General features: G+C 52.7%; 11 protein-coding genes across 11 annotated transcripts; 4 read left to right on the forward strand and 7 right to left on the reverse strand.

Annotated features, from left to right (window-relative positions):
- Positions 1–566: 566 nt before the first annotated feature.
- Positions 567–1,319, forward strand: COCVIDRAFT_99985 (hypothetical protein; the record flags this gene model as incomplete). The annotated part of the gene is made up of 3 exons (XM_014700851.1): positions 567–653; positions 720–848; positions 909–1,319. The coding sequence occupies 3 exons, from the start codon at positions 567–569 to the stop codon at positions 1,317–1,319; spliced, it is 627 nt and encodes a 208-aa protein (XP_014556337.1).
- Positions 1,320–1,794: 475 nt separating this feature from the next.
- On the reverse strand, positions 1,795–2,607 carry COCVIDRAFT_16224 (hypothetical protein; the record flags this gene model as incomplete). The annotated part of the gene is made up of 2 exons (XM_014700810.1): positions 1,795–2,396; positions 2,460–2,607. The coding sequence occupies 2 exons, from the start codon at positions 2,605–2,607 to the stop codon at positions 1,795–1,797; spliced, it is 750 nt and encodes a 249-aa protein (XP_014556296.1).
- A 273-nt stretch (positions 2,608–2,880) lies between these two features.
- Positions 2,881–3,045, reverse strand: COCVIDRAFT_100059 (hypothetical protein; the record flags this gene model as incomplete). Its single annotated transcript, XM_014700852.1, has 1 exon — positions 2,881–3,045. A coding segment is annotated over one exon (165 nt), but the record flags the coding sequence as incomplete, so codon positions are not given.
- Positions 3,046–3,212: 167 nt separating this feature from the next.
- Positions 3,213–6,272, forward strand: COCVIDRAFT_99918 (hypothetical protein; the record flags this gene model as incomplete). Its single annotated transcript, XM_014700853.1, has 3 exons — positions 3,213–3,303; positions 3,386–6,015; positions 6,093–6,272. The coding sequence occupies 3 exons, from the start codon at positions 3,213–3,215 to the stop codon at positions 6,270–6,272; spliced, it is 2,901 nt and encodes a 966-aa protein (XP_014556339.1).
- A 261-nt stretch (positions 6,273–6,533) lies between these two features.
- Positions 6,534–8,589, reverse strand: COCVIDRAFT_100015 (hypothetical protein; the record flags this gene model as incomplete). The annotated part of the gene is made up of 2 exons (XM_014700854.1): positions 6,534–8,246; positions 8,305–8,589. 2 exons carry the CDS (start codon positions 8,587–8,589, stop codon positions 6,534–6,536), a joined length of 1,998 nt encoding a protein of 665 aa, XP_014556340.1.
- A 352-nt stretch (positions 8,590–8,941) lies between these two features.
- COCVIDRAFT_26876 (hypothetical protein) lies at positions 8,942–11,075 on the reverse strand (the record flags this gene model as incomplete). The annotated part of the gene is made up of 5 exons (XM_014700855.1): positions 8,942–10,038; positions 10,091–10,554; positions 10,611–10,848; positions 10,913–10,981; positions 11,042–11,075. The coding sequence occupies 5 exons, from the start codon at positions 11,073–11,075 to the stop codon at positions 8,942–8,944; spliced, it is 1,902 nt and encodes a 633-aa protein (XP_014556341.1).
- Positions 11,076–12,273: 1,198 nt separating this feature from the next.
- COCVIDRAFT_100066 (hypothetical protein) lies at positions 12,274–13,133 on the reverse strand (the record flags this gene model as incomplete). The annotated part of the gene is made up of 4 exons (XM_014700856.1): positions 12,274–12,388; positions 12,441–12,564; positions 12,810–12,993; positions 13,092–13,133. The coding sequence occupies 4 exons, from the start codon at positions 13,131–13,133 to the stop codon at positions 12,274–12,276; spliced, it is 465 nt and encodes a 154-aa protein (XP_014556342.1).
- A 753-nt stretch (positions 13,134–13,886) lies between these two features.
- Positions 13,887–14,372, forward strand: COCVIDRAFT_16229 (hypothetical protein; the record flags this gene model as incomplete). Its single annotated transcript, XM_014700811.1, has 1 exon — positions 13,887–14,372. The coding sequence occupies one exon, from the start codon at positions 13,887–13,889 to the stop codon at positions 14,370–14,372; it is 486 nt and encodes a 161-aa protein (XP_014556297.1).
- Positions 14,373–14,464: 92 nt separating this feature from the next.
- COCVIDRAFT_100102 (hypothetical protein) lies at positions 14,465–16,628 on the reverse strand (the record flags this gene model as incomplete). Its single annotated transcript, XM_014700857.1, has 4 exons — positions 14,465–14,570; positions 14,637–15,911; positions 15,957–16,417; positions 16,473–16,628. The coding sequence occupies 4 exons, from the start codon at positions 16,626–16,628 to the stop codon at positions 14,465–14,467; spliced, it is 1,998 nt and encodes a 665-aa protein (XP_014556343.1).
- A 675-nt stretch (positions 16,629–17,303) lies between these two features.
- COCVIDRAFT_38034 (hypothetical protein) lies at positions 17,304–19,217 on the reverse strand (the record flags this gene model as incomplete). The annotated part of the gene is made up of 3 exons (XM_014700858.1): positions 17,304–18,119; positions 18,169–18,266; positions 19,163–19,217. The coding sequence occupies 3 exons, from the start codon at positions 19,215–19,217 to the stop codon at positions 17,304–17,306; spliced, it is 969 nt and encodes a 322-aa protein (XP_014556344.1).
- Positions 19,218–19,873: 656 nt separating this feature from the next.
- On the forward strand, positions 19,874–21,047 carry COCVIDRAFT_26881 (hypothetical protein; the record flags this gene model as incomplete). The annotated part of the gene is made up of 3 exons (XM_014700859.1): positions 19,874–20,024; positions 20,080–20,541; positions 20,596–21,047. The coding sequence occupies 3 exons, from the start codon at positions 19,874–19,876 to the stop codon at positions 21,045–21,047; spliced, it is 1,065 nt and encodes a 354-aa protein (XP_014556345.1).
- Positions 21,048–21,314: the final 267 nt, after the last annotated feature.

The following is a 21,314-nucleotide window of genomic DNA, read 5'->3' on the forward strand; positions in this document are numbered from 1 at the left end:
ATCTGCTGCATCCTGTCACTCCCCCATACTAGTCGTCCGGCAACAAAGTGTCCCCTCCTCCAAAAGTCGACGTTGGCTGCCTGCCTGCTGCAAACTTGAAACCACCACACACCCACGCCACACACGGGTGAAACACCGCCCGTTGCCAAACCCTCTCCCAGACGCGACACACACAATCCCCGCGGCATCTCGGGTGGCCGAAGGCGAGCCAACCGCGAGTTTGAGTGGCGCAGCTTGTTCCCACCTGCTACCCGCTGAGAGGGGCTGCATATCATCCTTCTGGCCCTGCGCGGCAATCCGCTTTCGCGCCCTCTTATTATTACTATACGACTCGCGATTTCTGGTTCCCCACGTTTCCTCCTTACATTATTATTCTCTTTTTTCCTTGGAGATTTCCCTGCTCCTACACCCTAGTCCTCTCCGCTTTCCATATCTGATTTCTGGGTTGTCCATCCTTTTTTTATTGTTTGCATTTGTTTTGATCAATATACTCGGGAGAGGTGCCCGCTTGCACAAGTGGATATTTGCATATACACACATACATCCACATATACATATACACAGCAATGGCTCTGTTAAAGAGGTATTATTGCGCCGAGACGGTGGACGGCGACACGGAATGTTTTGTCGAAGACGGGTTCTGGTACACAGAGGTACGTGTTGTATTCCACTTTATCAGCAACGATTGCAAAAGGAGAAACTAACTTTGACATGAACAGAAAGGCATCATCATCAAATGGATCGTCTTCGCCCTCTTTTTCATCATATTCTTTGGCTGGTTTGTCGGCGGTCGTATCCACGCAAAGAGACGGTTACGAAAGGGTCTACCGCTGCTGTCGTATCACCGCGTACGTTCCTTCCCTCGTTCAACATGGCACAAAAAGTATAGTATACTAACATCCATCTAGTTCCTAATCTCCTACTCTGAACGCCAACGCCACGGTCAAGTGCCCCAAAACCACTTCACCTTCTATCAAACACAAAATCCCTATGCTCCCAACAACGGTGCAAATCCCCAGTACACGCAGCGTCAAGACGGCGCATGGTCGGAACCCCCGCCACTGTACCAAAACAACGATGCGCCGCCGCAGTATTTCGCACCACAGGGCCCTGCAAAGACGACTCCGAACCAGTACGCCATGGAAATGGGACAGTATGGCGGACCACCAGTGGCACCAGGACCCCAGCAGAGTGGGGTGGTAGGTGGTGGTGCTCCTGCGACGTCGGACGTTGAGCAAGGACAAGCATCATCCCAGCAATTGCCGCCCCGACCTGCTCAAGCAAGAATCTTGGGCGTCCTCGGCCGATTTAGGCGGTAGAAATATGAAATGTTTCTCTCTCTGTCCCCCCCCCCAGGAGAGTAAAGAAGGAAAAGAAAATATGAAAGTTTTTTTTTCTTTCTTCTTCTATCCATTTGTTTAAGAAAATCTGTTATTTTTGAGAGAATTCAAAGAGAGTGTGTGTGACTGGATCATGCCCCCCGTGTATTCTTTTATGGAGGGGAAGAGAGGAGAGGGGAATGAAGTCTTTGTGCAGGAGGAAAAAAAAAGACAACAATTGTTAATCTAAGAGGAGGTAGAGAGAGAGAGATATGGTGGGAGAGAGATTATCAGCATCATTTTAACGTTAATTCACATGAAAGCAAAGCGAGCGTTTTATTTATCTGAATTTTTTTTAAATGAATTTGAAAAAGAAAAAAGATGATATTCAGGGTCGTGACGTTCGTAAAGTGAGATGTATGTATGCATACCATATGAAAATGGTGGTATGATGGAAAAAAAGAAAAAAAATCCGTTAATCAATGTCCATGGCATCTCCGCTGGCTTCCTCTGCGGGGGGTATATCATTACTGCTATCCATCATCATACTCGACGTTGGACCCGTAGACTCCACAGTCCCTCTGGCAAAAACACTCGGCGGCTCCGTAATGGGATTGACCTGCCTATCGCGAATGCGCTGGCGAGTCTCCACAATGGCTTTGCGCACATTATCCTGGGCCTCAGGGACCGTCAGGCTCGTGGGGACATTATACAACACCATCTGGTTATCGCGGTTCGGGGTGGGATCGGGCCCGCGCAGGACGTGGGCGGGGATCTTGGATAGGTGCTTTTCAATGTCGGAGAGGAAAATGGGGTTTTCCTCGTCTGACTCGATGTCGCTGAGCTCGGCGCTGAGGTCGGATATGTAGACGCGGTGGGGGGTGTCTTCGACGTCCATGGCGTCTTGGGCGCGTGGTGGCTTGCGGTCGCGGCGGGGGCGGGTTGAGGCGAAGGCGAGGGCGTCGGCGACGGGGATGGGATGTTGCTGGTTGGTAGGCGACGAGTGGGAGTGTGTGGTGTTTGTGCCTTGGGAGGAGCCTGGGACGGGGATGTAGAGGCGCGTGCCGTTGTGGTCGACTGGGAGATGGTGATGTTAGTACACTGTGTACTACGCCTATGCAACGGGTGAAGACGACATACCCAGATTCAACAGATCAAAGCGCTTGCTCAGCCGCTGCTCGTTCTCCAGCGAGCCATCGGCAGGCCTCTTCTTGCCGTGGGGCGCATTCTGCTGTTGCGCATAGGAAGCGGGCCGGGCCTGGCTACTGTGCGCTACGACTTGGGCCATGCATGCATTGCAACCTGTGTCGCTTGGAATTATTCAGACGGGACAGCGTGTTGGAGAGGAAAAGGTGAACATGTATCCTGGCCGTTCAGGGTCGTCGGTCGGGGGGGGGCATGGGGAGAAGTCAGGGACATGGTGGATTGGCGTGTTATAGGCGGATGGGGGCGGCAGCGGCAGGAGGCTAGGCGCAGGTGCGTGAAGCTTCCAGAAGGCAAAGGGCCATGACCGCCCCGCACTCGCCTATGATGGCGCTACTATGCTATGGCCTACCATGGCCTATGGGCTTTTGCGCCTGCAGCTCTTCTCGGCGCCGCCCGCCCACGCACCCACGCACCCACCGTTGTCGTCTGGTTTTGGGCTGGTGTTAGGCCTGGTGAATGCTGCTGCTGCTGCACCGCAAGATAGCGGCCGCCCCTCTGAGTCACCCACGGCCCAGAGCCATCAGCGGCCGATTGCCATTGACTCGACCGACCACTTTCTCCTCTCGCCTATTCTCCTGCACGCGCCCGCTTTGCAGACCCCTCGACCCCTCCTCCTCCTCTCCCTGCCCCTCCCCCCACCCCTCCCTGACCACCACCACCACTACCACCACCGCGCCGGCCGCAACCATGTCACTCGCCCAGGAGAAGCACGAATGGGGCGCCGTCCGCGTGCGCCAGACCTTTCTCGACTACTTCAAGGAGCGCGGACACACGTTTGGTAGGCTCTCTCGCCCCTCACGGCCTTTGCTGCCCCTCTCCCTCTCTCCAGCATCATGTCAATTGACTCGCACAAAAAACAGTCCCTTCCTCGTCGGTCGTGCCCCTCTCCGACCCGACCCTCCTCTTCACCAATGCGGGCATGAACCAGTACAAGGCCATCTTCCAAGGCACAATCGACCCCTCGTCCGACTTTGCCCAGCTCAAGCGCGCCGCAAACTCGCAAAAATGCATTCGCGCCGGCGGAAAGCACAACGACCTCGACGATGTCGGCAAGGACAGCTACCACCACACTTTCTTTGAGATGCTGGGCAACTGGAGCTTCGGCGACTACTTCAAGAAGGAGGCCGTTGGCTTCACCTGGGAGCTGCTCACAAAGGTCTACGGCATCGACCCCAAGAGGCTCTATGTCACCTACTTTGAGGGCACCGACGAGTTGGAGCCAGATCTCGAGGCCAAGGAGTTGTGGCTCAAGGCTGGTGTGCCTGAGGACCACATTTTGCCCGGAGACATGAAAGACAACTTTTGGGAAATGGGCGACCAGGGTCCATGTGGGCCTTGTTCAGAGGTACACTATGACCTGAGGGAGCCTGAGAATGGCCAGTACAGGAATGCCGCTTCACTCGTCAACATGGACGACCCCGAGGTCATTGAGATTTGGAACAACGTTTTCATGCAGTACAACCGCGAGCCCGACCGATCACTGCGACCCCTGCCAAACAAGCACATCGATACCGGTATGGGATACGAGCGACTCGTTTCGGTGCTGCAACACAAGAAGTCAAACTACGACACTGATGTTTTTACGCCACTGTTCCAAAAGATTCAGGAAATTACTGGAGCACGCGAGTACAGGGGCAAGTTTGGCGACGAGGATCCGGATGGCATCGATACTGCATACCGAGTCGTCGCAGACCACGTCCGAATGATGAGCTTCGCCATTGCCGACGGTGGTGTACCAAACAACGTTGGTCGAGGATACGTTGTGCGCCGAGTGCTGCGAAGAGGCGCTCGCTATGCGCGCAAGTACTTTGCCTGTGAAATTGGCGACTTCTTCTCCAAGATTGTCCCTACGCTCGTCGACCAGATGGGAGACATGTTCCCTGAGATCAGGAAGAAGCAGCAGGATATCATTGAGATCCTGGACGAGGAGGAAAAGGCGTTTGCCAAGTCGCTGGATCGCGGTGAAACCATTTTCGAAAAGTATGCGCAGAAGGCGAAGACGAAGGGATCAGATGAGCTGCCAGGAGACGACGTTTGGCGGCTGTACGACACCTACGGTTTCCCTGTTGATCTGACAAAACTCATGGCTGAAGAGCGGGGCTTGAAGATCAATGATGAGGAAGTCGAGGTGGCACAAGAAAAGGCTCGCGAGGCTAGTAAAGGTGACAAGAAGGCTGCTGGCCTGCTTGTCAAGTTTGATGTCCACGACCTCGGTGCCCTGGAAAACATGCCAGAGGTTCCAAAGACAGATGATTCACCAAAGTACGGCCGCGAGAACATCACTGCCGTTATCAAGGCCATATATCACAACAAGAAGTTCCTCAAGAGTACTGCCGAGGTACCAAAGGGCGAGCAATTTGGTGTCTTGCTTGATCGCACAAATTTCTATGCTGAACAAGGTGGTCAAGAGTTCGACACTGGAAAGCTGTTGGTTGATGGCGAGGCTGAAATCAGCATTGAGAATGTGCAGGTGTATGCTGGTTATGTACTACATACCGGTTACATCAAGTACGGAGAGTTGAGCGTAGGCAGCGAGGTCATTGCCGAGTTTGATGAGCTACGGAGACATCCTATCCGCAACAACCACACTGGCACACACGTTCTCAACTACGCCCTTCGCGAGGTCCTCGGCAACGAAGTCGACCAAAAGGGTTCGCTCGTTGCACCAGAGAAGCTGCGTTTTGACTTTTCACACAAAGCCGGTTTGTCAGATGCAGAACTCGACAAGGTGGAGAAAATCTCATCCACGTACATCAAGGAAGACAAACAAGTGTATGCCAAGGAGGTACCGCTTGCGTCTGCAAAGGAGATTCGAGGTGTACGTGCCGTCTTCGGCGAGACATATCCTGACCCAGTCCGTGTCGTCTCGGTCGGTGTGCCCGTTGAGGATCTCCTCAAGGACGTCAAGAACGAGGCATGGGAAAAGCTCTCGATTGAGTTCTGTGGTGGAACACACGTACTCAAGACTGGTGAGATTAAAGACCTTGTCATCCTGGAGGAATCCGGTATCGCAAAGGGTATCCGCCGTATCGTCGCCGTAACAGGCCAAGAAGCCTACAACGTCCAGCGTGTCGCCGGCGAGTTCCAAGAGCGCGTCGAAGCCATGGGCAAAATGCCATTTGGACCCCAAAAAGAAGCCGAAGCAAAGAAAATCGGCGTCGACCTCAACAACCTGACCATTTCCGCCCTGTCCAAGAACAAACTCCGTGAGCAATTCGCAAAGATCCAGAAGAGTATCCTCGACGAACAAAAGGCTGCGGCCAAGGCTGACAACAAGCGTGTTCTTGACGAAGTCACCAAGTTTTTCGAGGACGAGAACAACAAGTTCATGGTTAAGAAGCTCGACTGGTCAAGTAATGTCAACAAGGCCATTAGCGAAGTCATCAAAACCATTTCGGGCCCCAAGAGCGCGCTAAAGGATCGCTCGTTGTACTTGTTCTCTGCCTCACCTGAGGAGGGCAAGGTGGTTCACGGGTGCTATGTTAGTGAGGTGAGTTTTTCTTCTTATTCCCCTTTCTTTCTACCATCATACGAGGATGACTCCAAATGCTAATACATCAATAATAGCCTTTCAAGAACGCAGGCGCAGACGGCCCCAAGTGGGCTTCTGCAGTCACGCCTATTATCGGCGGCAAGGCCGGTGGTAAGCCTGGTGCTCCTACTGCAATTGGTCAGGGTACGAATGTGGAGAAGGTGGATGAGGGCGTTGAGGAGGCGAGGAAGTGGATTGAGAATTTCAAGTTGTAAGGTATTTTGTCGTTGTTGTGGAGAACATGAGGTGGGTGATTGATAGATGAACGATGAATAGACGCACAGTCTTGAATTTGAAAGCTTGTACTATTATCGTTCCTTTGGAATGAGATTATGGTGTATTTTCAACGACTTGCACTTGTACCTCGATTCTCCCACGAAACCATAAGCTCAAGTTTTGGGGGGAGGGAAAAAAGAAAGAAGCACCAAAAACAATTCTCTAAAATACTCAAACTAAACTTGTCACACTATATATATTCACCCCATCCAAACCAGAAACACATACCACAACCCCCCACACAACACGACGGTCCCCAGCCCACTCCTGAGTTCACCCCAAAAAATCTCAATCCCGCCTTTCTTCTTACCTCCTCGCCACCCTGCTTTCGCCGTACTCACACCAGCAGTAGCATGCTTATGACTCCCATAAATCCTCGGTTTGTTTCCCCTCGTCTCCTCATTCTCGGCGGCGATATTACTACGCGTATGCGCTCTGGTTGTGCGAACAGCCGGATTGTTGTTATTTGCACTACGATCCGAAGAAGTGGATGAATGAGAAGAGTGAGTTTCGTATTCGGAAGAAGCGGACATGTACTGAGCTGTTGATTTTTCGTGTTCGGCAGAGGACATGGAGGGCGAGGTATTGGTTGTGGGGAGGAGGGGAGGCTCAGGTGCTTCAGGACCGGTAGATAAAATGCCTGTTGCTAGGAGGGCGGCGCGGAAAGTGAGGAGGAGGAAGGTGAGGCCGAAGAGGAGGCCGTATTTCAAAAAGGTACCGATTTGGTCGGGGAGAATGCAAAGTTTGGACTGGACAGTTTTGCTGGCGTCGCCGGACTTGGGGTTGCCGTGCGAGTCGACGGGGTTCCAGAGGGACAGGAGTACGATTCCCGGGAGACGGACGCCCATGGCCCAGCTGATGCTCTTGACGGTTATCTCGCGGATGCCGCCGCCGGCGCTTGTGTAGGCTTTGTGCAGTACCTCGCAGTAATCATGGTCATCGCCCGAGAAGGCGTAGCGGATGTCTCCGACTTTTTCGGCGATATCAGCTGTGATCTCGCGGTTGAGCACGTTTTGATACTGGTATCCGCCGCGCACGGAAATGGCATTGCGGTCGTCGTGTTCGAGAGGCGGTTGGCCGGGGAGAGGAGGGGTTGGGGGCCAGTGTTCGCGAAGAGGACCACAGGGCGTGCCTGGCGGACGGAAGAGTGGAACGTGTGAAAGGAGAATGGTTGGAAACTCAGTCACATCGTCGTTTGCATGTGGGAGCTGAGACTTTGCCAAATCCTCCGCTTTGATGTCGTAATGAGGCATGCCCGGGTATGGCCTCAGACCCTGTTGAGCGCGAAGTTCGCGTTGTACAAGCCGTCTCTTGCGCTTCTTTGCATCCTCGAGAAAGTCCTTTGTAGGCCGCCAGATGTTTTCCACTTGCTCCGGTGATTCCTGGCCCAGCGCACTCAGAGATACGCTGTCAATTGAGACAAACGTGTGGTTTGCAATGACATCGATCCTGTTCCCGTCGCCAAAATAGGCATTGAAGCGATTCCTGACCCCAATCTGAACACCTCTTGCGAATCCCAGGTCGTGATTACCAGGCAGACTGGTTATCAACTTCCTCCCTGGCTGCCCCGGTCGTGGTTCCATGCCTGCATCGCCCCAATGCTTGAAGAACAAATCGCTAAAACGCATGTATTCTTTCTGCCAAAAGTCGTTGCCATATCTGCGGTACTGCTGCTCGGGAGAGGTAGTTGTGCGCGTCGACCACTCACGACCGCCGTCAAAGAGATCGCCGAGGAAGAAGATGGTATCGGGGTAGAGAGTGGTTTGGAAGCGCGAGTACGTTCGTCGTAGATAGAGGTCGGTGTACTTGTAAGCCAGAGGATTGAGAGGCCACGGGCGGCCAGGATACGTATGCGGGTCAATGAGCTGCGGGTCAGCGACAAAGATGAGCCTATGTGGGTTTGCGCCGGCTTCCTACATGTCGCGGTTAGCTTTGCGCACTCCTTGTTCATCATTTGCACCATTTCCATACCCAGTCTTCCCACTTGTCCCAGTTGCAGCTCTCGATGGCGCTGTTGAAGACGCCTCGCTCACCCCAGTACAGGACAAACCACCACACCACAACGAGCGCATTCACCAGACTGAAAAGCTGGCGGGGACTCCATGTGGAATTGTGTAGGGCATCCCGCCTCTCCTGCACAGCAGGGCGTATCCGGTACAAGTAGAATGCTCGGGCAAGCCTCCAGGCTTGGTATGTCAAACTCTCTGGCTCAGAGTATGCGCCGACGGGAACGCCATACTCGTCATATGTCGTCATTGTCTAATGGAAAAGAAGAGGAACGACTGGCGCAGCATCTTTGAACCAAAAGGGTGTGAGTGTGCAAAAAGTGGCTACGCAGTGGTAGTCATTGTGCTTGGGAAATGCTCAAGGGGGGGCAACTCATGTGTGGCAATCGTGGTCTGGGTCTGGGGAAATTGCAGCCAGGGTCCAAGGGCCAGCTTGCGGTACCGCGGGCTGCCTCTATGCGGCCTACACCTAGATTTCACTATGCACGCACATTCAACAGTATATTTCTTCATGCTCTAGCAATTCAAGACGTTTATGAACAGGCAAATGATATCATTTCAAAACAACAGGCTATAAGTACAGACATTATGTAATCCAACCTCTAGTATTCCAGAGTAACCTTTTGACCCTTGACGCGTCCAATAACAATTTCGGGCGCATACTTGGGAATAACCTCATCGTCGTGCAGCATCTCAAACTCCTCCGAAGCGTCTTTGCCCATGTGGCTAAAGAGCGCCTGGGGGCCGCCTGGGTGCTCGTCCGTCCAGTTGGTGACGTCCATGACAATGCCCTTTACGGCAATCCACAGATCATCCTTCTTGTTGTGTTTGGCAACCTCCTCGAGAGTAAACTCCTTGTCAGGGATGGTGAACTTTTGAGGCGCATTGGGCTTGGAAACCTTGCCAGGGTCGCTCGAGTCGGCCTTGCTGGACAGGACAGGTGCCGCCGACACCTGCTTCTGTTGTGCAACGGGGTCTGCCGAGCTGACACTAGTCTGAACGCCGTTACCCCACTCTACAGAGACCTTGCCGGGCTGCGACGGGTCAATGTGGAGCGAGATTTGACCGAGACGAGATACTGCAGCACCACCGGCCTTGTTGAGCGCCTGTTGGAAGAGGTACTTGGATGCAGACTCTCCTGCCACGCGACCGTAGACAACGCAGCCGAGAAGTGATGAGCCACCGAGACGGTTGGCGCCGTGCACACCACCAGCAAGCTCACCGCAGACGTACAGACCCTCGAATGGCTCGCCGTTGGAGTTCAAGCACTGGGCCTGGTCGTTGATCTCAATACCACCCATGGTGAAGTGGAGCACAGGCTCCATCTGGGCAACGTGGAAGGTGTCGTTGATGTCAAAGGGCAGGTTGTGGAAGTACTTCTTGTTCCACTCGTCCTTCTTCTCGCCCTTGGCAATCGAGTTGTAGCTCTGGAACTCGGCCTGGAGCTCCTTCTCGCTCACGCCAATCTCCTTGGCCAGCTCCTTGCCGGACATCTTCTTCATCAGGCCACGGCCAGAGTAATGCCTGGTGTGGAAGTCAAGGATGTTGGATGCCTTGGAGTTGAGAACGAGGCGGATGGGCCAGTTGCCCTTGTCCTTCTCGCCCCACATCATGCCAGAGACGTAGTCACGGTGACCGAGGTCGTCGCAGAAGCGCTTGCCCTTGTTGTTGAGAAGGATACCGCCCTCACCACGGAGAGCTAGATAATGTCAGCGCATGCTTGGCAAGGATAATGGTGTGTGTGAACGTACCTTCGGCAGCCAGGAATTTGGTCTTGGCGGTGGGATCCTTGGGGTCAACCAGACCAGTGGGGTGAACCTGGACCTTGTCCATGTCAATGCCATTGGCACCAATCTTCATGAGCATCTTGTGTCCGTCACCAGTGGCGTGGGCGCCGTTGGTGGTGGAGAGGTCGTAGGTGTCTGGCCTCCACTTCTTGAGAAGGGAGTCTTCTGTGAAGTCGGCGGCGTAACCACCAGTGGCCAGGATGACGGGACCCTCGAGCGTGGTCTCCTCGCCGTTGAAGGTATATGTGACACCGGTGGCGCGGTTGCCCTCGGTGTTGACCTTGGTGACCTTGGCCTTCTTGACCAGCTGAACACGCTCGGGCTCTTGCTCGGCAAGCTCTTCGAATCGCTGCATTAGAGCATATGTGATGGCCATACCGGGGAACTTTGCGTCGTGGCCACGGTGGGTTCGGGGCTGGGAGTGACCGCTAGGGAGCTTGTCAGTATGCGCATGCCAGAGCTGGAGTGTCAGAGGAAAACGCACCCCAAGCGCGAGACCAGAGTCAGGTCGAGGTTGAAGACGTCCATCAGCCACTCGACGGCAGCGGCCGACTTGTAGGTGAGGACCTTGATCAAGTCTGGACGGGCCTTGTCGCGGGCCGACTTGAGAGTGTCATCGTAGAACTGCTTGACGCTATCGCCAATCTTTGCATCAACCTGCGTCCTGGTGAGGGCACCGTTGATTCCGGATGTGGCCTTTGTGGAGTTGCCTCCCATGAAGTCTGCGCCAAGGTCAGCATGGGCGGCGCTCTTGAGGTATTAAGCGCAGCTTTGGGCAAAACTTACTGTTCTTGTCGAGAAGGACTACATTGCCTCCAGCAAGGTAGATGGTGTGGGCGGCGCTCAAGCCGGATACTGCAGGTCATGTCAGTCAGTCATGCGCATCATAGCAGCGAGATGAGCGGGAATGCATACGGCCAGCACCGACGACAATGACTCTCTCGGGCATGATGGTGATGGAGGATGCAGATGAAGACAAGGAGAAGGAGAGAAGATGAGAAGAGTGTGGAGAACAGGAGAGCAGAGGAAAAGTCTGGGGGAGCGGCTTCTGCTTTGTATGCATGCAACTTGTGCCTCGGAAGTGGATAATACGCTAACCCGCATGCCCCGGTCCATGGCTGCGGGGCCAATGAGGCGGCGCGTGTTTGTACAGACAATGTCCAAGCGCGAGCCTCAGCATCGCAACAGTTGCGCATACGCATGGCGATGCGATGCTAACCAAGTCGAGCCCGTGGGTGGCCTCCGTGCTCGTGTGGCATGTGAAGGTGCTGTGGATCGTGGTCAGCACCCACATGACAGACGGGCGGGCGGTGTGGTTGGTGGGTTCGCCCCGGCCCAGCGCGTCTCCTCAGTCTGGCAAGGCCGAGGAACACGGCTGCGGGCTTGTATCAGCGAAACCTGGGGCAAGTCACGCGTCGGAACCGCCCAGCCTGCTGCTTGCATGTGAAGGCTGGCTGCCCACGACACATGCACCGTCATCTCATGTCTGGCCGACTGTAGTATGTAGACTCACCACACGCATGCGTATTTCTTGCCGTGTGTCGCCCTCATCATTTTCCCTTGCAATGAACCGCTACTACTTTACCCCCCAAATCTCACGATGCTCATTTTGGCAACTGTCCCCGCAACGCCGTCATAGCCCGGTCGGCCTTTGCTCGTGCCATTCCCACGACAACCAGCGGGCCACATTGCCGTCTTTGGATTCCACCACTCCGCTCTCTTCCCATACCGACTTTTCCCTTCTTTCTCCAACTCGCCCTAATTCTAATGCGAACTTCTCTGGATGCGGCGTCTGCGTGTTCCTGAGTCCATGTCGTGCACTCTTAGCGTTCCATCGGCTTACCTCTTCCAGTCAAGCATCCAACTCTGCACATGACAAAAGACCCTCTAGACACGGACCGCGAGTATTCTCATCATAGACTTTGCAATTGCTCTAGTAATCCGTCCGTCTAATAAACTATCCCATTGCACCGCTGCTGACATTGCCTGATTCTCCAGCCCATGTCATTGGTGCCGTGCACTCGTCTTGCCCGGATATTGCAGGAACCAGCAATAACATGCCCGCTGGTCTCGACCACAGAGAACACCATCCATCTGACCGACTTTCGTCCATATTCCGTCAATAGCCACTGCCTCAAAAGCCTCGCTCAGTGGCACGCAACAGACTTGGTCGCCGAAGACTCGCTGAACATGATGTATCCGACAAACGCACCCACGGCCACGGCAAGCATGATCCACCCGTTGTATGTCATGAACAACAACCTGCAGCCAGTCAGCACAAGCATCCCACCACTGCCTCCATCCATACACTTACATGATGAAAAACGAGTAAAACACCTGCACAGCATACAGGGCAGCCTTGATCATCTTGACCTGCTGCACCGTTCCACGCCCAGCGTTTCCATTTCTCCCTGGGCCAAGTAATGAGCTCGATTCATCTGTTCGTTCGCCGTCTTCTTTGTGGCGCGCGCAAAAATACTCAGCAAGGGTTCCCACTCAGGTCAGGGAAGTTGAAGAAAAGAGACCTCCCTAGTCTCCGACTTCCACGCTTGCGTCGTGCACATTGGGTAATCCACACAAACAACACACTGTGTGGCAATTGACCCTTGCACGGCCAAAAGGTGCCAGAGATGGCCTGTTTATGGCCCCCATTGATCCACAAGAAAATGACATGTAGACTCACCTCGTGGTCCCTCCAAAAGGCCCTTTGCATAGCTTTCATATCGCCTCGACATCTCCCGTATGGCTTCGTATCCCGCCGTGAGAAGCACCACGGCCAGCAGTGAGAAGATGAGAGATCCTGTGCCTGAAATGTGCCATGAGGGAAAGACGATGCAGAGGTCGGTCGTGTCCCAGGTAAACAGCATCTATTGGTTTGTTTTTAACAACGTTCAGTATAAGTAGAATAGCGACCAATGCGCGTCCATAGCCAGTCAGATGTGAAAGGAGCGGCTAGTTGTCGTACATTCATGTTACACTTTGGTCCGTCGCCCCCCATGCCAGGCATGCCGTGGTCCATGTGGCCGTGGTCCATATGGCCGTGATCCATGTGTGAGTGGTCCATCGTGAGCTGCAAATACAGTAGTAGTAAAAGAAATATGCCAAAGATTCTATCGTGTGTACAAAGGGAAAAACAGGGTCCCGCAAAGGTGATAGAAGGAGAGAAGGAAGCGTGGAAGCTAACGCTGCTGACCTGTCACGAGACGTGCGGCGGTTTGAGGGAGTTTAGAGTGAGCACGCACGCGTCGCACCAGTGATCAATGCACAAGCCCGCGGTAAAAGCGGGGCCCATCGATAAGCTCACGCCCCACATTGTAGAGACCCTACCAACGACTCGACTCGACTCTAGACTTTTGTATCCAAGACCTCGACCTACGCTTGGACTCGCAAGCGACAACATCTCCACCGTTCCGGACCTCCACGGCACTCTTTAGTATACAGAAAAGAAAAAAAAAATCACATACTCGACTGCGCGCGCAACGTTCACAATGGCAACGACAATGCGGTCCTTGAGACCAGCTGCCGGCCTCATCCAAACCACATCGCGACGCATACCGCACATATCCCAATCTATACCGCGCATACAACACTCCACACCAAGCGCATCACGACCCATCTCCTCCACCCCCAGCACCCCAATCGGCCCACCCTTGAACATTCCAAAATGGTACCTAACCTACCCGCCCAGCCCCGGCTTCACACTACAAATAACCCACTAACCAGTCCTCGGTAATGATACAGGGTCTCGGAAAACGCCCACATGCTCAAACCCCCCATAAACAACTACTGCGTCTACAACGACACCGTAACCGTCATGATCGTCGGCGGCCCCAACCAACGCACAGACTACCACATCAACGAAACACCAGAATGGTTCTACCAATACAAAGGCTCCATGCTCCTCAAAATCGTCGACGAGTCACAACCTCCCAGCCAGCAATTCCGCGACATCCATATTCACGAGGGCGACATGTTTCTTTTACCGCCAAACACGCCGCATAACCCCGTGAGGTTCAAGGATACGGTGGGTGTGGTGCTGGAGCAGAAGAGGCCAGAGGGGAGTTTGGATCGATTGAGGTGGTATTGTCAGGCGTGTGCCGGGATGGTGTATGAGGACGCTTTTCACTGTACGGATTTGGGCACGCAGATTAAGGAGGCGGTGAATGCGTTCAAGGCGGATGTGGGCAAGAGGACGTGTAAGAATTGTGGCACGGTGTGTGATACTGCGCCTAAGCCCAAGGAGTGAAGAAGAGGTTTGGCATGGAATATGTGTATGTGAATGTATGAGTATGGGAGAGAAAAAAAGTAAAACTCTTTTTTTTTGGTTGGAAATGTAAATTACAGGCCTTTCCACATGATTTTGGATATATGATCCGTCTTCTTTCGACTGGGTTTGACCAATCCCAGATATCTAAGTTCAGCCAATGCTCGTTGGAATAGTGCCCTAGAAACACACATATTAGCATCAATCTTCGTAAACAGCAACAAAAAAGAAAGAAAGAAAACTGACATAGTTTTTGCCTCATTCTCCTCCACTCCATCCCCCGCGATGGCATTAAATGCAGACCACAAATCGCTCACGTTGATCAACGTTCCGGATTCAAGGTACATCTGATACACAATCGCCGTCGCCGGTTGTGTCGCCGAAAGTGCTGCCGCATTACCATCTACACCGCTGCAGCACTCGCAGCCCAGATAGTCATGCGGAGACGCCAGTGCACGTTCAACTGCGAACCGGGGTTTCGGCTGGAACACCTCCATATGCGGGGACTTGAGATCGTACACCAGGACCTCTGCGAGAAATAGCGTCTTGGGATCAATAAACGAAGCACTCAAGTACACTTCGAGCTCATCGTGGAACTGCGTTACGAGATCCGAATATGCTTTATCTTGTTCCGACAATGCGGCTTTGTGCTTGCTCAGTAGCACTTTTTGCGCGACAACCGTGGTACGGAGACTATCGTTGCGGACATCGTGTTGGGTGCGGAGAGGCGCGTCGGCGGTCTCGAGGAGGCTTTGCAGTTTTTGCTCGGGGGAAAGTATGTCCATGGTGAAGTAGGTGCCTACGAGATCTCGTAGTGAAGCAAGCAGCTGCACCAGTTTATCTGATGGGATCTTCTTGATGGACAGCATTGTCTCACGTATCAGAGGTGATGCAGCTAGCTCGCCGGCCGCGGCGCGGGTCCAGAGAGTCGAAAGCCGGACGCTGGGTGATAGTTGCAGTGATTCGCGCATGCTTGCCACGACCTTTGTAGCGTGGCTCAGTGTAGCCATGGCTTGTTGACCGGATTTTAAACTCTGTGTGATTTCGTTAAAGAGATACTCGTCGTCTTCAAGCATTCTCCGCACATCTTGCGTGCGTCCATTTTCGAGCATATCCTCTACCCGTTGCCGGAAAGACGGCAAGTTGCGTACAGCCTTGAACGCATCTGCCGTCAAGTCATCGAAAGCAAGATCGTCAGTGAGGAATATACTAGGCACACTGGCGTAGAAGTGTGACATGTAAGCGTACTTGAGCCCATCGCAGAAATCTTGCGTGTTCTGCACATGATCTTTCTGTCGGTCAAGCATGCGACGACAGATGGTAGGTCCAATATGCAGACCAACATCCGTGCTGGCAACAGTTGCACGGAAAAGCTTTTCAATAATCTCGTCTGACTGTGTGACATCAAACTTCTGGCCTTCAAGATAGCGTAGCGAGTTGCCTGATAGGCGTTCCTCAAAGCTCTCTGCAGAAGTCGCAATACCAAAAAGGAGCACAAAGGGAAGACGATCAAGCCATGAGCTACAGGAGTCAGTAAAACTGGCTGAAAGAGCGGGCCTCACTTACTGCAGGAGGTCAACCATGTCCACAAGCAACCCAACATCAAAAGCTTCGCTATCCTGCAAAGCAATCACAATACTCGAAGTCCGCGTTTTCTTATGCCATTCCTGGACATGAGCAAGGTCGTAATTGAGCAGCTTCGGACCATACCTCGACAATGCAGACGACCGATCTACATCATCTTCATCATCATCGTCCACGCGCGAAGTCACCTTTTTGATAAGATTCTTCAGCAGCGTCTTGAGGTTTGGGCATTCACTCGAGGTTAGTACAACGTAGGCGCTGTTCTCGTCTCTGACTCTTCGGCCAAGACGTTCAAAAAAAGGTCCGTGAGATGCGATACTGGGCCCAGCAACAATGAGCGCCGTTGGTATGGCGAATTTGGCCTCATCGGGAGATGAACTTGCTGTGGAGATGAAATTGGCAATCTTTTCTTGGGTCGCGCTGTCGGCGCCTTCAAGTGTATTCTTTTATTTTTGTCAGATACGCCGGCAGAGGAATGGTTAACAACTGTCGTCTTACTTGGATGCGCTCTTCTTGTTCTGTCCATAGACGTCGGTACGTTGCTAGCCGTTCTGGCAGCTGCGCCTGTGGATTGAATTTGCTCGTCCGTTGTCGCTTGGGTGCCCGATCTTGCGTCTGCGGGGGCTCATATATGTAACATCTTTGATGCTCCATGTTGTGTTTGGTTGCAGTCACAGGGTTTTCCTGGCTTGTTGATGTTGCTGACAGTGAATGGCTAGGGGCTGAGTCGGGAAAGCGCGACAATCGCGAAGCGCGTGAGCACGGGACTTGAGACTAGTAATAAATGGTCAAAGCTCATTGGAAACGCCTTGCTGTACGAAAGACAAAGAAGACAGATTTAGTACACATGTGCTATACCGAAGAGAAATTAGAAGGAAAATTGAAGATAGGAGCTGGTATTGTGCTATTCAGGGGTCTACGTTGACGGCGTTCCGACATGGTCCACTACGACACCTTTAGCCAATGCAACAGCATACAGCGTCGCCTTGAACCATCACTGTCATGGCACTTGCTATGCTCTTATTATGCATACTTGGTAGTTTCTGTCCATCAATTGAGGTTGTCTGCTCAATGTGAGTAACTTAGACGATCTGCATGGACTAGAAGCCATTGTTGGATAAACAATGTCTTAATCACTGGTCACTCGAGCGTTTTCCACTCTGACCTAGAGTGTACTGAGAGCATCTGCTGCTGCACAAAGCATTCGATGCTCAACAGATCACTGGCGCACTGCGTCGCTGTCGTTGCCTACGGGCTGAACGAGATGCACTCTGTTTTCATACCTTTGAGCTCTGGTTATATGTAAAGAGCTTAAACCCCATAGTGTACTTAGTCGTGATCTTCCTCAGTCACTCCAGGGCATCCGTCCATCTCTGGGTCTGAATACTCATACCCGCAATAGAGACAGTAGTGGTACTTGTCACGAAGGAAAAGCAGCAACTTTTCAAGACGCTCTGCCACAGGCAAGGCCTCGAATTCGGCAAGTTCCGGATCTTCATCCTCTAGCTCATTTTCAAGAGTCGTGTAGAAAGGCGCTAGGTCCTTACCCTGAGCAATCTTGGAGTCGTCGTCTTCATCCTCAGGAGCTAATGTGGGTAGTCGTGACGCAATGCTGTTATTCAGTTCTCGCCGCTGCTGCTTATCGCGCTTTGCCTCGACTCTTCGTCGTGCTCGCGCCCGCCAAAGGACATTGATATCCTTGAGCGGTTTCTCACTCGTGTCGCTGGCACCTTTGGCCTCTGCCTCTCTGTCCGCTAGTCGCTCGGCTGTCCTCTGCGCGTTATCCAAGTCTCTTTCGGCCTTCTTCTCTTTTTGCTCCTGTCGCATCACCTCGAGGTAATCGCCCTCCTCTTCCTTTGCGCGTTTCGCGAGTCGGTCGGCCTCCTCGAATTGCTCTCTGAACTTGCGCTTCTTCTCTGACTCGAGGCCAATTCCTCCTCGATCATCTTTCATGTTGACTCGTATCGGTTCTTTTCGCGCGTCACCCGACTTTCCCAACGCATCACCTTGCTTGAAACCGAATTTGGCCATCATCTTGAATCCCTTATTTGTCTCAGGGAGAGCAGTGGCTAGGGCAGCTTCTCGGGCAGCTTCGGCTTCTTCTTCACGTTCAGCCTTTGTTTTCTGTCGTGCTCTGGCTTCGCCCTGGTTGGTGGTTAGCCCGGCGCTGCAGTGTGCAAGTGGAATGACGTACCTCTTTGCGCTTGCGCGCGGCGCGCTGCAATGACGTTTCATACTTTGGACCTTTCGGCGCATCGTCAAACACCATGTTCATGTAATCATCCTCGTCGTCTGACTGCGCCATGGTCGTCGTGCCAAGATGCGGGATGTGGGATGTGAGCGAAGATGTTTTTGGCAGAGTCGCGAGTCAACTCCGAAATAACCGTACCAGAGACCCACCAAAGGTAGCGTCACTTGGCGCATGCCACGGCGGGGCGATCCCCCAGACTTTTCTGTCTGGACGACACGTCTTCTAGTGCTATGGAACTTGACTGCCTTTGCTTCGTCACACAATTCAAAGGCAGAGCCTGAAACTGTGTTGCCAGGGCATGTGAGGCGGTCAGAGCGGCATAGACTAGGAGTGTAACTTCCGACGTACTACATTCATATAGTATAGCCGGTGTCAGCAAAAGAAAACAATAGGGTTCCAGCAGCCAGGAACAGCAATCAACGCCACCCGCATGACATGGGATGGATGATCCTTTGACAAGCCTTGTTCTAGCTTTTGAGCCGAGGATGTGCACGCGACAAGCATCACCGTTGCGAAACACGACTCGACCGTGACAAAACTATCATCTACCTCCTTTTTGCAGACGAATCAGCGCCCAACAGTCCCATTGAACCCTATCACTCGTTACAGCGCAAATATCGCGGCCCGACATGTTGACAGCTACGGGTTCTGAGGTGTCGCAGCACAGAGTCCCTTAATTACGGATCTAAACATTGCATGTGAATCCGCAGGGATGTCGATCCCCCTCTACTGAGCAATAGTTTCTTCAGAATAGTATGTTACCTGCTCGGTTGGGATGTGTCCTTTTGTGCGAAAACGAGGCGCTGCATCCGAATACAGATCGACGGCCGGCCAGTCACTGCTGACATTGGCCATCTTTGTTAGGGGCCTCTCAACCACTAACTGCAACTAGAAAAGACCGTCACAATTTAGTCCGGGGTAGATATTGTTCCCTCACCCTCCGGTCCACCCACGGCTTGCTCCAGTGTTCGCGTGCCACTCTGCTCAAGCATCTTGCAATTTTCTAGGTATTCAGTCGACCCACTACTCAAGGCCAAGGACCACTTGAGATCTCTTGGTCTCCGCTCGTGCCACCAACCACGAGTCTTTTCAGCTGTGTGCGACCCACGCGCCGCTTACAATTGGAAAACAAATAGTAAAAAAAACCATGCGCCAATCGACCGTCCGCCTTGACAAGCCTGCCTTGCCGGGGCTGCCGTTGCCTATGGGCGGGTGGCACACATCTCGGAGTGTCACCACATAGGGCTACTCTCGGACCACCCGTCCTCTTCGTGAAGCCATTATGTGGCCCGTTACGGATCGTACCCTTTTTGACATTGCTCCGGCATGCCTTATTGTTGGTTCATCGCCAATTACAACCTCGCATGAGAGGGGTTCTCGGTTCATGCTGAGCATGTGCAAGTCTTTCCATCGCTCTCTCAGCCACGACGTCTTTGCGATTCGCTTTCCCCGCATTCCATTGCCATTTGCTTAGATGATTAGATCGTCTTGGTAAAGACACTCTTGTTCTATTTAATACCGGCTCGACTCTGCGCTTGTTGTATAGCTGCAAAGTTTGGCCATCTATCACGTACCCTGGTACGCGAGGGCCCATAACAATCGACTTGTTCCTCGAAGTACACCTGCACACCACAGAGGAAACATCAAGATGGACGACAAAGGAGGATCGACGCGCACAGATGGTGTATACACTACGCCCCAGAATAGAGGTGGTGTGATGAACAAACTCTATCCACCAGGCGAGAAGCCAGGCGTCAAAGGACGCATGAAGAACCATTGCAGAAAATTCTGGTGGTGCGGTGAGCTGATATCCGAGGATGACTTTAACCCGCGATTTGTTCTGACATGTGGTAGATCTTCTGGTATTTGCGATTATCGTGTTGATCATTGTGTTGCCAATCATTTACGTTGCTATACCAAAGAGAGCACAACGCGAAATCAACGCTTCGACAATAGAGGTTCTCTCTCAAGAAGTCACCAATCCCCACTCAGATAGTATCCACCTGAAGCTCGACTCGGTCATCAGGAGTGACAGCAGTTATCACCCCAAGATCGATGGTTTCCGCGCTGCTCTATCAATTGCAGGACAAACACCCTTCTTGTACATCGACATTCCCGAGGTTAAATCCGAGGCAGAGACACCCGTCACCGTTGACCAGGAACTGAAGCTCGCAAACAAAGATGCCTTTTCAAACTACACCAAGCTCGTCCTAGGCAGCGAGGAATTCTCAATCCATCTCGACGGTAAAACCAACATCCACCTCAGTGGCCTTCCCACCATGGACGTTAACTACAACAAGATTGTTACAATGAAGGGTACGTAATATATGTTCCTCACCACAGGAACGAAAACTAACATAAACCCCTCAGGTCTCAACCGCCTCGCCGGCCTCAACATCACCGACGTCAGCATCCTCTCTGGCGACAAACTCCTCGCCGACAAATCCAACCTCATCGCCCAAGTCAGCATCCCCAACCCCTCAGTCATGACCCTCGACCTCGGCAACGTAACCATGAACCTGGGCGTTGACGGCAAGCCCATCGGCTACTGCCTCATCCCCAACGTCCTCCTCAAGCCCGGCCCCAACACCTTCCCCCTCCAAAGCCACGTCGACCAGCTCTCCATCCTCGGCCTTATCCAGTCAAAGTACAAGAACGCAGTCCTACCCCTCCAGATTTCCGGCAATTCGAGCGTCAGGAATGGAGAGCATCTGGTGTATTATGAAGATGCGATTAAGAGTAATGTTATTAATCTGGATTTGAATGTTGGGCCGGCGCTTGCGGCTGTGGGGATTAATGTTACGAGTTTTGGGTCGGGTTAGATGGGGTGAAGAGGAGGGAAATGGGATGGGATGGAGGTGATGTGGTTTTGGTGGTAATGATTGGGGAGATGAGGGTGCTTTGGGAGGATAGTATAGCGAAAGTGCTTGTGTGATATCCCATCGTTTAGCAAAAATATCATTCGTTAACATTCTTCTTTACGTTTTGTTTTTTGAGTAATGTGTAGGATTCGTTAATCTCTCTTCAACATCTCACTTACAGCCAGAACGCAGACTTATACCACATGTTCTCATGACCAGGTAACTTCC

This window comes from Bipolaris victoriae (genome assembly GCF_000527765.1).
Source record: "Bipolaris victoriae FI3 unplaced genomic scaffold scaffold_45, whole genome shotgun sequence".
NCBI classification, from domain to species: Eukaryota; Fungi; Ascomycota; class Dothideomycetes; order Pleosporales; family Pleosporaceae; genus Bipolaris; species Bipolaris victoriae.